The 12785-nt window shown below is 39.2% G+C and overlaps 2 protein-coding genes across 4 annotated transcripts; one reads left to right on the top strand and one right to left on the bottom strand.

The window, feature by feature from the left end:
• Positions 1–1128: 1128 nt before the first annotated feature.
• Positions 1129–5741, top strand: LOC118411215 (carbohydrate sulfotransferase 1-like). 2 transcript variants are annotated; one of them, XM_035813306.1, is made up of 3 exons: positions 1129–1301; positions 3066–3459; positions 3520–5741. In XM_035813306.1, exons 2-3 carry the CDS (start codon positions 3183–3185, stop codon positions 4677–4679), a joined length of 1437 nt encoding a protein of 478 aa, XP_035669199.1. In that variant the 5' UTR covers positions 1129–1301; positions 3066–3182; the 3' UTR covers positions 4680–5741. The 2 variants fall into 2 exon arrangements, with proteins under 2 accessions (XP_035669199.1, XP_035669198.1); XM_035813305.1 differs by having other exon boundaries at positions 3066–5741.
• Positions 5736–12679, bottom strand: LOC118411216 (carbohydrate sulfotransferase 10-like). Of its 2 annotated transcripts, none has more exons than XM_035813308.1 (9): positions 12514–12679; positions 11134–11334; positions 10577–10684; positions 9839–10009; positions 9261–9361; positions 8305–8564; positions 7781–7871; positions 7482–7607; positions 5736–6976 (listed from the first exon to the last, which is right to left on the bottom strand). In XM_035813308.1, the coding sequence occupies exons 2-9, from the start codon at positions 11255–11257 to the stop codon at positions 6710–6712; spliced, it is 1248 nt and encodes a 415-aa protein (XP_035669201.1). In that variant the 5' UTR covers positions 11258–11334; positions 12514–12679; the 3' UTR covers positions 5736–6709. The 2 variants fall into 2 exon arrangements, with proteins under 2 accessions (XP_035669201.1, XP_035669202.1); XM_035813309.1 differs by having other exon boundaries at positions 11143–11334.
• Between the last annotated feature and the right edge of the window lie 106 nt (positions 12680–12785).

Here is a 12785-nt window from a genome sequence, read left to right as displayed (position 1 = left end):
TCATAAACCATGTCAAATTGGTGACATCCGCGCGTGCGTCAATTTTCATCCGATTCAACATGGACATCATCCTTCAGTGGTTAGACATGTTTGCGACTGTACGGAAATCCTAAAAAGAAGCGGCAAAATGAGAAAATACATGAAATACATCTCAAAGAAATCACGGAAAACGGATACTGATGTCGTAGAATGATTTTTTCCATTGTTTTTTTTTTGCTATGTGTATCAGTTCAACTAAGTTGAAAAATATTAGCTATAGTGACTTGTCTATTAACTTAAAGTAACATTTTGAGCCCTTAGCTTTTCAAAGTCAAACAAGTCAAACAAGATACTATCATCGTACAGCAAATATATTTAGACTTCATTGTTGGGTATGTGTTCAGTCATTTGTTCAACCTTCCTGGCCACTTAGATTTCATAATGAAAGCAATTTTCTAGTGACCAACATTTTCCGTGCGCTCTATTTAATCAGTTTTGGGGTGCCAAGAAGATTTAATCCATATCATCAAATCGGCATCCCTTTCTACCTGTACCACAGAGCTTAGGAGGTGTGGCCGTCTTAGCCACACATGACAGCGTTTGATGCGTCACCTGGCAAATGTACCGAATCTATATCTTAACATTTCAACAATACCTATTCCGCGAGGATCTGTATTTGGAAAAGTGATATCATTCTTATCACTTTAGGTTCTATAATTGATTTTGACTGACGGCTGGGCCAATTTTGTGCATCAAACTCGTGACAAGGTCAGTTACTATTACATGATAAGGTTATTGACCGCGTATGTTGTAGACCATTTATTCGGCAGTCAAATACTTGAAGGACGTTATGTACCCAGCAGTTATGCGCTTAGTGACGGGCACAAAAGACGTTGTCCTTGCACAGTTCAAAGACCTCAGTCGTCTTTTTACCTAATTAGCAAAGCATTCAGATAGATAACTAAACTGTTATCAGCATTTATAGAACTAAGCCCACTGGTGAAAGATACACAAGGTTTAAGCTAACTGTTCTGTATTCTTAACTATGGGTTGTCCCGTACATTTGTGCAGTGATTTCGTAAAGACTCAATGACATCTCTACCGTCAGCACAAATTATAAGTTGTCACGTATGACGCAACAGAACCGGTTCGACAAGTGTGCTGGGTCAGAGATCACGCATTCAGGCACACCGCGTATCCTGTCAGATACTGTTCTGTGGAGCGGCTGGACATGTTTCTTCTTTTCCTGTCTAAAATACGTCTAATTTGGACCTAAAGCGCTCTCTACAAGCACTGTGACATCTAAAGTGGTCCAGAAATAGGTGAGTTCATGTAAAAGACATTTTCTTACAGATTTTCGATGTTTGGGTTAAGTAATTCACAGAAGGCCACAGGAAACAGTATGATAAGTAGGCCGATGTGAATCATACATGAAAGGAATTGTAATCACATATGATATGTTTTAATCATAATAAGAATTTGATGATCTATATGATAAACCTTTCAGGAGTCCATGATGAGAGTTGTATGTTGAATATGTTTTAATGTGTCTATATATTGCAACGCTTGGGGAAGAAGGTCGACCTGTTACAGTGCAACAATGGTCGAGCATTCTCAGAAACCGTACGATCTCAGGAACTAGGCCAGATAAAAGAGTTACAACAATCGCACACGATGTATTCCAGGTTTGCACAACCAGTCCTACTTAATGATATGTGGGGTTTTGTATCACATGTTAGGTGAACGCTGCAGCCTGTAACTGATCAGAAGTACAGTTGTAGACAATTCTACTGGCACTTAACGAATTACCGAAAATCAACAATCACAATGGACTATCTTTGCTCGGCGATTTAATGTAACCGCACACTATATTTTGTGGTGGTTTGAACAAGTGTGATCACACGGATTCATCAAAGCCTACTGAACTTGTCTGGACGTCATTTTGATTGGCACAGTTCACGCCAAACAGTTCATTATAAGTGACAGAGGTGGGTTTAAGGTGATGTCTTGTGACATCCTGCCAAATTCAAAACCGGTGACCCGAAATGAAGCTAGCTATCAAAGAATGATATTTTGTTATTAATAAGGGCCATATTGGCATGATTAATGCGAAAATGATACAAACTTAGTGCCTTAATGGTAGATGATGGGAATTCCATAATTGTGAGTTTACCTTGCATAGATATTAGATAAGTCACTTTTCCACAAACAATACATGTAGCTTGGCCAGAGAAGACATCGATTGAAATGGATTATGCTATCTGTTCATTCTTTTGTTCAACCTTCCTGACAACTTTTCTTTATGCCAAACTTTTTTATTCCTACGCTCGTATCATTTTGGGAATTCCCATATAATCAAATAAATTCGACCTACTCAACAAAACAACTTGCAGATAAAACAGTACATCTACAGAAGCTCCCAGTATCCCGCAGAGGTGAAAATGTGAGGTCTCTGAAATCTTGATAAATTGTTGAGTTAATGTGCAGAAGCCTTTTAGTCTGACCTCGTCCAAGATGTCACCAGAGTGATCTTATCTTGAAGCATTTGGAAAGGTATTATTCTATTGCCATCCCTGCGGTACTCAGTGTGAAATTTCTGGTTGAACGACATGTCGAAAATCACAAGGGAGTGAATTGTTGTTTATGATTATCTGTGTGTGTCCATGTGTGTGTGTGTGTGTGTGTGCGCGCGTGTGTGTGTGTGTGTGTGTGTGTAAGTGTGTGTGTGTGTGTGTGTGTGTGTGTGCGTGTGTGTGTGTGTATGTTTATGTGTGTGTGTGTGTGTGCCACGGTTTGTGTGTGTGTGTGTGTGTGTGTGTATGCATGTTAGTACATGTGTGCCACTGCGTTTGTGTGTGTGTTTATATGTACGTGTGTTAGTACATGTGTGTCAGTGTATTTGTGTCTCTCTCTTTCTGTATGTATGTATGTATGTGTGTCAGAGTGTCTCTATGTATAACTCTAAGAACTCCCGCCCTAGTGTGTACCCTGAAATGCGGTGAAGATGATGATGTATAACTCACTCTCTATCTCAACTTACCTGATTACCTTTCAACTAAACATCACGAACATGTCTTTTCTTACAGATACAGATCATCGCTGTAAAGAACAAGTTTGCGGAGAGTCTTGAGCAAGATTTCAACAAATTATCTAATATATCTGAGAACTAAACTGACTTTTCTATAGCTGGAAAAAAGGAACAGATGATCAAAATGTATAAACGATGTTTGAGTCTGAAGAAAGCCCTTCTTTTAGTGTTCTGTGTCGGGTGTACAAGCTTCATGTATTACCTCGTCATGCTGCCGAATGACGCACGTGAGGCGGCTAAATCTAAGTTCGAAACCCCTGCTGAGGTGCGAAGTCGAGTGGAACGGGAGACACGAGCGACCGAGACTTCTTTATTGTCACCTAATGAACCACATCATGCCCCGCCTACAGTAAAAGTACCGGACAACGTCAAACATACACCAAAAGAGCCAGATAATGCCCAGCCTGCACCAAAAGAGCCAGATAATGCCCAGTCTGCACCAAAACAGCCAAATAATGCCCAGCCTATTCCAAAAGTGCCAGATAATGTCCAGCCTGCACCAAAAGAGCCAGATAATGCCCAGCCTGCACCAAAATACTCAGATTGCAAGTGTGGCAAACCTACACCACAAGAACCAGTCAAGCCCACATCGACGGAAGCTGCGGAACACAAACGAACTGCAGTGATCATCATGACCCGGATGAGGAGCGGCTCAACATTTGTTGGAGAAATATTCAACCAGCACCCCGAAGCCTTCTACATCTTTGAACCGATCTGGGCTCTTGAAAATCATAGAAATAAAACATATAACAGTCCGAAATTTCAGGTTGAATGGCTCCACAGCTTGGCTGACTGCAGATTGGACGGGGTTCAAGACATTTTGAACGTCTATCTTACCTCAAAAGGCCTTGGGGTGATGGCAACGTGTAGGGCTGTAGACGGGCTTTGTGCAAGATACAGAAACTTTACGTCTCAATGGCCCGGTCGATGCCCCATACCCGACGACAAAATGTCACAAGTTGTGGGTAACGCTTGTCTAACAAAGAGATTCACAGCCATCAAGACAATACGACTTGAAGACATCGACCCTCTTCAGCAGATTGCTGAAAACGCTGAGATAAATCTAAAGGTGATCCAATTAGTAAGAGATCCCCGCGGAGTCATTGCGTCACGACTGTCACTGGTCCAGAAGAACGTCTCAGTCATGACCGCTCTGCATAACCAGGTGGATGAAAATGAAGTTCGGGAACTCTGTGACTGGATGACAAGAAACAAACCAACAAACCAGGGACCCAACAGTTGGCTGCAAAAGCACCACGCACTCCTGCGATACGAGGACATTGGAAGAAATCCAATAGGATTGATGAAAAAAGTATACAAATTCATAGATACCCCTAGTCATGAAAATGTCACTAAATGGCTTCAGACCCATACCAAAACGTCTAAAAAAATTAAGGAGAGAAGAGATCCATTCGGAACGAAAAAAGACCCAGAGAAGACAATGAATGAATGGCGAACAAAACTAAACTTTAAAGACGTGCAAAAAATACAGTCGATTTGCAAGGAAGCTATGTATATGCATGGTTACAAATTTGTGATGTCGGAATCAGAGATGAGCGATAGTTCCCTGAACTTTCATGGACCGAATGTGTCCTTGTTAGATATTAAATGATTGACCTTTATTTGATTTGGTAAGACCTTATGTCATAGTGGCGATTCTCTTTATTTCAAATCAGGAGTTATAGGAGTATCTATGCAGCTAAAAGTACCAGAATCTTGCTACCTCAAGGAATGAATGAATGTACACTAAGATAGAAAAAGGTGAAACTACCACATGGATTCTATGTTATTATGGGTTTTGTCACAGGAATAATCGCAAAAATTTACATACAGCAATGTGTAGTGCGCTTACGGTACCACATACTAGTATTCTCCAAGGTAAAAAATACATTGAATTTAATTGCAACTTGTATGCCGTTGTACTGTACTGTACATGTGCCGTAGCTGCATTTGTTTTGCTTGTATTGTGCTAGAAATTTAAATGCATGTAAATATGGATATTTCTAATCTGGCTTGTTCATAGAATGTGTGTGAAATAAATAATATTTATCTGATCCATGTACTAGTATTTACGTCCTTCTAAAATGTGCCACAGAGGTTTATATAGCTCGTTATCGGTGCAAATGGAAGCACTAGTCTAAGAAAAGACGCATAACGTCCTTGGTTTAAGATTAATCTGCCAAAAGGGGGCGCCATTGTACCTTCGCCGCAGGACAGGTACTCAAAATGGCGGACAATTAGCATACCTGTCCAACAGCCTGATTTGCCACACTACAACATTGTACAACATTTGGGCGAGAAGTGTTTTGAGATTTTGAACATAGAATGTCTATAGTTAAACCGAATTAGATAGCATTTTGATGAATAGATAAATGGATATATATAATGTACTATCCTTACAGTAAAATACTACCTGGGTTCAGTCGCTTAAGATCAGCCTATATCCAAATATTTTCTTTATTTCGATTTTTCTTATTTCAGTTTGCTTTGGAATGTGTTGTTTAAATATATACAGCGATAGTTTGTTATGGAAGGGGTTTCATTTATATTGCTGTTATATCTCAGGTATGTTTGTTACGATTTTATATATTTGTCATTTTGTTTTACTGTTTAATTGTTGAATGGTGTAGAAATGAGGAGAAAGAAGTAAAATATATAATCAATGAAATACAAACGTAACCGCGATGTTGATTTATTTCATTTGCGCGAATGTTGGTGTGATGTCTACTTTTGAGCAATGATGACTGTTGTCTTCTGTTCATCCAGGCCAGTGGAACATGTCAGTCTGTATTGGTACTGTGATTTGTAGGTCTTCCCACAAACTCAAATCAATCTACTTAATTCCAGAACACAGTCCGAGAATCATATGACGCAAACATGTTCACAAGTTCATACATGTGGCCACATGTAGAGAAAGAAACGTGAAACTAAAAAGGCATATTTCCCCGATAAGCCACTAACACACAATACTAGTTAGGCTCGCCCTATAGTATAGTGTGTGAGTAAAAAAAGCAATCTACATCTACTTGATTTCTGAATCAGGTCAATAAGATAATGATGCTATTACACAAGTCTCGCCCTATGATATTGTGCGCAAGTAAAAAGTCTCATATTTACAAGATTTTATCCTAACGCAATTCTAATCTCTGATTGGCTCCTGACAGAAGAACAAATAAGAAAAGAACAATATGTTTTTCTTACCGGGGAAGATATTTTAAAAAGTCGAGGTAGTATATATACTACTCCGTGTATACTATATGGTACATACTGTGTAGTACATAATACACAGCGCACATAAGACAAATGATTAACTTATACCACTAGCATCAAGCCCACAATATTCCAATGAATATACTAACTACTTAAAACAAGGACAACATGTATAATCATAACAATGTCTGAGTCACTGTCAACTAAGATAGTCACAGAAGGGTGAACTTTTGGGTCATTGAATATAAAGACTACACCACAAGATAGCTTTATGGCTTAAGGAAAGATACTGATGAAAAATAGACTTTACATATTTAAGAATTGTATACAGCTATCAATGTGTTTTTGGTATCAAGGATCAAAAACGAAACAAAAATCATGTGTACAGTTTTACTGTCTGATGCCGAAAATAAAAATGTTTTTTTCTTTCTTCTAATTTTTGTTTTTAGTTTGCAACAGTCCGTTGATGTCTTCTTCAAAAGAGTATCCAAACATGTCGAAGTCCGGTTTGAACATACTCCAAATTGCTCGCATGTCTTCCAGTGGAATCACCCTGTAGTCTTCAGCTAGGAACTTCCCGCCTCGCGTTTGCTTTTTCTGTGGAAGAAAACCGTCTTTTCCCGTGATGCCCACTTTTTGAAAGAACAACGGAAAGTCTTCTGCCAGCGTGTCCGTATGGGCGACGAAATCGAACTTAACCTTAGGAAAATGAAATAAAAAAAGACGGTGTATTAGTGATGAGAATATAATTCTTCAAGGGAAAGGAAGAAGATGATGTATACTTATACACAAAGTACACCACGATACGATCAGCTGTTTCAGCCACTACACTACTTCTATAAGTAAACGTACATACATTAAGTTGAAATTATGTCCACATCTTCCAGTTTATAATTATAGGGGTGGTGCCCACCCCTGTTTCTATAGCCTTTGGGTCACACTTGTCACTACAGTAGGGGGGGGGGGAGTAGTTCATTGGCAGTGATGTATGTCCAACTTCAACACTTCGACTTTCTCATCAATACAGAGTATTGTTAAAGCAGAGAGACAGTGTCTGCTATTTCCTATATCTTTGGTGAAGACAGGCTGACTTTGCGAATTGCACCCACTAGGCAATGTCAACATTTATACATGGTAGACACAAATGCATACACTAGACTAAGTATACAACCATACTGAAAATACATGTACATGTAGTAGTTACCTGACAAGGGCTGCATAGCTTGTATGCCGGTTCCCAGTGGGCATTCTTCCACTTATGTTTGTCCATAGCTACAGCCTTCAGAAAGGCCTTGAACGGAACGTTTCGGATTATGTCATATTCACTAGTCTGCAACAACAAGAAGGAATTGTTATTTGACATTCACCACAATTTGTTTCAATAAAGCAAAGAGTATAGTAAATGTAGGCAGATGCTAGTACAACAGATCGATAGAAATGGATACGGTATTTTACATGCAGAACGGACAGGCTATAGGCAGCTGTCACAGCTATATGTCTGACCTTGTTTTCGATGGTGCTCCACATATCTTGGAACTTTTCAGTCAGAAGATCTCGTCCATGCACAAACTTGTCCCTCCAGGCAGACAGCAATCTAGAAAGTATTAAAATGTATATTAATGCCCTTATCTTTTTATTTTCAATTCAAAATAGGTCTTGTCACATGTCATTTTTGGCATACACTGTAACATAGCAAACAGATTTCATGCGGCTCGACTGGTATATCCCAATGTGAACTGGGGAGATTCTGATGAGCTGTTTCAAATTTTGTGTGCGTGGGCTGTAACCAGCTGTCAGCCAATCAGAAAATCGCCTAAATGATTCATTTAGGTAAATCCGACTTCTCTGATTGGCTGATTGTTGGTAGAAGCTACGCCCACAAAAGTGGAAACCTTAGTTCCGTTTTGTAAAAGCCTCAAAGTCAAGGTGAAGCCCCAATGTAAGCTGCGGGCGAGGCTATGTGTAGGAGAATATTTTTTTGGTGCGTATTTATAAACAGTTACAATCGTGCAACTTTTTATACATACCTTTCCAGTGGATCGCGCACAACAATGAACTTCTGGTAGTTCCTAAGCCGCTGCTCAATCTCCTCGTCAGAATACTGGTCCAGGTACGTGAAGTTGTGCTTGTGTACTTCTATAGTATTCATCGTGTGGTTGGTTCCCATCTCAAGGTTGTAGAAGACGAGTTTGGTGGTCGTGCACCCGGTTTTAGGGACGAAACAGTACAGGATGTTGTACTTGTCGTTGACGATCAGCTGACCGAGGGTGTGCTTCGATGGGTATTCCTGGAAGGTAAAAAGGACAAGTACAAGGTCAAGAGGGATGAAGACGTCTGTGGATGCACGAATGAAGGCTAGACATGCAGGTCATAGGATGTACGAGATGACAGCAAGGACGTTATATAACGAACGTCCTTGGTGCCAGTTACTCAAGCAACTGTATAAATTTGTAGACAGTCGGGTTTAGTTTGGTTTGGTTTGATATGATTCGGCTCTTATAAACAGCCAGATGTTTCTGATAGCATCTGCTAGTGATGAGAAATAAAGATGTAGTCTAACGAAACATTTCAGTTACAACCGTTCATGGTTGAATACCCTTTGGACTACAGATTTTTCACTCACTGGCGAAAGATACCCAGTGAATGCTACATGAGCTTCAAATCCAATCCATCAAGTTGCTTGAGTGAGTGTTATGTTGTGTGCCTGAGAAAGCAGATAGCTCAAATATTCCACGATACAAGTTTTAGGGCATATCTTCAAATTTCAATTTTTTCTTTCAATCCCCATTCCCGTACAACGATACTTGTTTGTTTTGCTATAGTTGGTTCCTACCGAATGCCCCTTGTGCTTTAGTCAGCCCTATTTTCATTTAGGCTTAATACTATAGTGTGAATCTACCAGTTAGAATCTACTTACAGTGCCATCGGATTTACAAATGCAATGGGAACATAGATTTAAGTACAATACAGATTATAAACTAACCAAGCTTTTCTCTGGGTATCTACTGCAGTAGTTGTTCAACACCGACATTCTCTTTGCTTGCTCGCTTTGCACAGCTTCAGAACTGTCCTCTTCTTTATTACCTGTAAAAAGCAACATCAACATCAGGATCAGTACAAAGCAAACTGGCAAGAATAACGTATCTAGCAACCAGCTCCATATATAGAAGCTAATGATGGCTGACAATAACGCCTCCAAGTCAGGAAACTTAAAACATTCCAATCCTGTTCATTTATCTATGTGTGCTATTGGCCAATCATTGTCCTTGTTTCCATGGCGACAGAGAAGCCTGGGCTATCATTGGTGACTCTAGGAAAGGGAATAGTTCTCTCCGGTCGAACGAGGTGAATGGCAATAGTTATAAGCTCTAGGAATGAGGTCCCATCAGCCTCTGGTAGAGAGAGATTGTATAACACACTCCGGCATTGTACAAAGTAAACCCTTTGATAGACTAGCATTCACAAATAGCCATGCATAAATCAGCATTAAAATTATGGCTTTAAACCATTAAAATTCTCGAAATATGTTTTCATGAAAAATGTCTACAAGTACTACTTTACCTGGTATAAGTTCAGGCGGAGCAATGACGTTGGAAGGAAGTTCTTGTTTCGGCCGGATATCTTTCTCACAGTTTGTTCCTATCCAACCCTCTTTACACTCACAGGTGTAGCTGTTCACACCGTCAAAACACTTGCCGTGGTGACACGGGTTCGACTGGCATTCGTTGAATTCTATAATGATAGAATATATGTGATATAAATATGCGCGCACCACTGACAATGGACTAGCCTCTGTTATGCTTCCAAAGGGCTATATATATAGAGAGAGACGGAGATAGGCGTCGCCTATATACACCATATAATGTGTGAGGAACTTCAACTTATACAATGTAATATGCATGTACCTCTAAACGAAACAATGATTAACGAACAAGAAGTAGAAAGCTAACATTTGTACAGCAATTCTTTACTTTCACTATTGGTTACAATTTAATTACCATGTCTATATGTTCGTTACACGATGCTACCTACATATAATTGTCATTTTTTTTTCACTTCCCATTGTCCCTCGCCCTGGTCTTTATTCAAAAAGACACATAAAGTACTAGCATTAAATAGTGCACATATACATAGCAACGCTTTATCAGTAAACTACGTTGTCAAACAATGCATATTTGCTTTCTTTCATATGTGCCATAACTGTATTCCCAAATTACGCATTTACAAAGTAGTATTTACTTTGTTGATATAGTATCTTAATACAGCTGCTATGCTTTCTCCGTTGTTTACCAAACTTACCCACGGAGCATGATGGTCCGGTCCACCCGTCCTCACAGACACAGATCGGCTTGTCGAACCGCACGACGCAGAAACCGTGCTCACATGGATTCTGTGTTTCACACAGATCTGATGGAGTACAAAAATAAAGGATTGTCATCAACTAGGGCCAAACTGTGCGTCGATGAAGATTACATTTAGATTTTGGAAACAAACCAGACCAAAAACCCATGATCCAGTCGCTGCTACCTTGCATGACCAAGTGTGCAAAATTTGTATATACTACCATACCAAATTATGTATGATTTCTTATTTCTATCTTGGCGAACATGTCATATTTTCCTTTAGAAATATCGACCTGAGCAAAGGTTCTTTGAAAAATATACTTTGAAGATTATTTTCAGGTAGTTTTAAGATTTTAATGAAAAGATTTCACCATAAAAGGTTAACGATTTCGCAGTCCTCAGATGTCCTTCAACCGTATGAATATGGCAGTCATGAAACCTTCGATATCGTAAGCAAAAATAAAAAAGAATAACAGTACCTGAAAACAAACAAATACAAAGTTTGTAACATATTTGTATCACCTTGGTCGTGTTTTCTTGCACGATGAACATGTGTGGGTTCCAATCTCTTATACAGGTAGAGATAGCAGAATCCCATCGTGGCCACCACAGTCAGAAAAGCGCCTGTTTTTCTCATGGTTCTTCTATAGGATTATGGATCCGGAAAATGCGATGATGCAGGTAGCCACTTTGTCCACTCTGTATGGGTGGTTCCTACAACATATGTTACCAGGAGATCGTTAAAGGGATACATTCCATGTTTGGAATATATATGTCATATGACCAAGGACGTTATTTACCTTCTTTGATATGACGAACTATCCCAAATATGCTATAGCCCGTCACATGCAGACAAACTGTACCAAAGCCTCACAAACGCCGACAACTCTTCATTGTCTGTAATATTATGCCACAACTCTAAACAACTATTGGCTGACTCCCGAATTTGAGCTGAGGTAACATTCCTAATAAGGGGCGGTTAACGTTATGTAAAGAATAAAACAGGACATTTATTTCCAATTTGATTCTAGCACCACGAAAAAAAATATATCACAACAAATATGAAAACATTAGTATACCAAGTGTCACAATTTTCGTACATTGAATGCCGGGCTTCACAATAGATAATGTGCAGGAGTGTGCCGGAAGACAAAATATATCCCAACAATCGGTTGAAAATCAGTGGTTAGAAACGTCTGAAATCATCATAATGATTATGATGATTTCAGACGTTTCTAACCACTTTGAAGCACAAAACAGTCACGCCAGTCGGGGTACAACATAATTACATGTACCATAGAGGTTTGCTTACACACACACACCACAAACGTTAGTTCCAACAACCGGTCCAACAATTGGCATTGAAAAGAAATGCTACAAGTGTTATGTCAGAATTCAAGGACATTGCATCTTGTGACGCTGACAATTCTGTAAACTCGTTGCATTGGTTCCTAAGGTTAGTTCGCTCAGTGTCGTACACTGTATCTGCATTGATATAAATGTTGTCAGAAAATGAAGAAGAAAAAGTTGGAGAACCCTTTTAAGTTTGAGTTGAAAAATACGTCTTTCCTTTCACACAATAGCCATAAATATGCCTTACTATAAATGATAGGGATCTTCTAAATGATGTGTCAGAATCAAGCGACAAACGGCGGTTTCCTTACTGTTTGGTGACGCAGATTGGAAAGCTAGCTCAAACTAACGAAATTACTCATAGAAAATGTGACATAATACAATTGAAATGTATTTCTTGTTAATAAACAAATCAATCTGTATTACATGTATATACCACATATGTACATAAACCCATGTCGTCAGCCATCTTGAAAATCATCAAAACCAACATTTTAGCACAAAGCACTTATCATCAGATTATATATATATTGTACTTACCCCTACTCAGTCTTGCGAACTCACTTCTTTCGTCAAGAAGCCCCCAATAACTTCGTTTAAGAAGAAAACGCGTAGGAAAGCTAAAAACAACACTTATCAAAAGCTCGTACACTGTCGTAGCCTGCTTGGATTTTGTGTGACCTCAGAGAGAAAACTGGTTTTTCTGGTTACAGCCAACTTAAATATGGTTGTCTAGCTGGTGATTCTGAATGGGACATCGTCTGCAATGGGTCAAAGTTCATCTGGTTACTTGACTATATTGAGACTATTTC

Source organism: Branchiostoma floridae, chromosome 3 (assembly GCF_000003815.2).
Source record: "Branchiostoma floridae strain S238N-H82 chromosome 3, Bfl_VNyyK, whole genome shotgun sequence".
Classification (NCBI taxonomy): Eukaryota; Metazoa; Chordata; class Leptocardii; order Amphioxiformes; family Branchiostomatidae; genus Branchiostoma; species Branchiostoma floridae.
The sequence above is the reverse complement of the archived record's forward strand: the minus strand, read 5'-3'. Positions and strand labels throughout refer to the sequence as shown.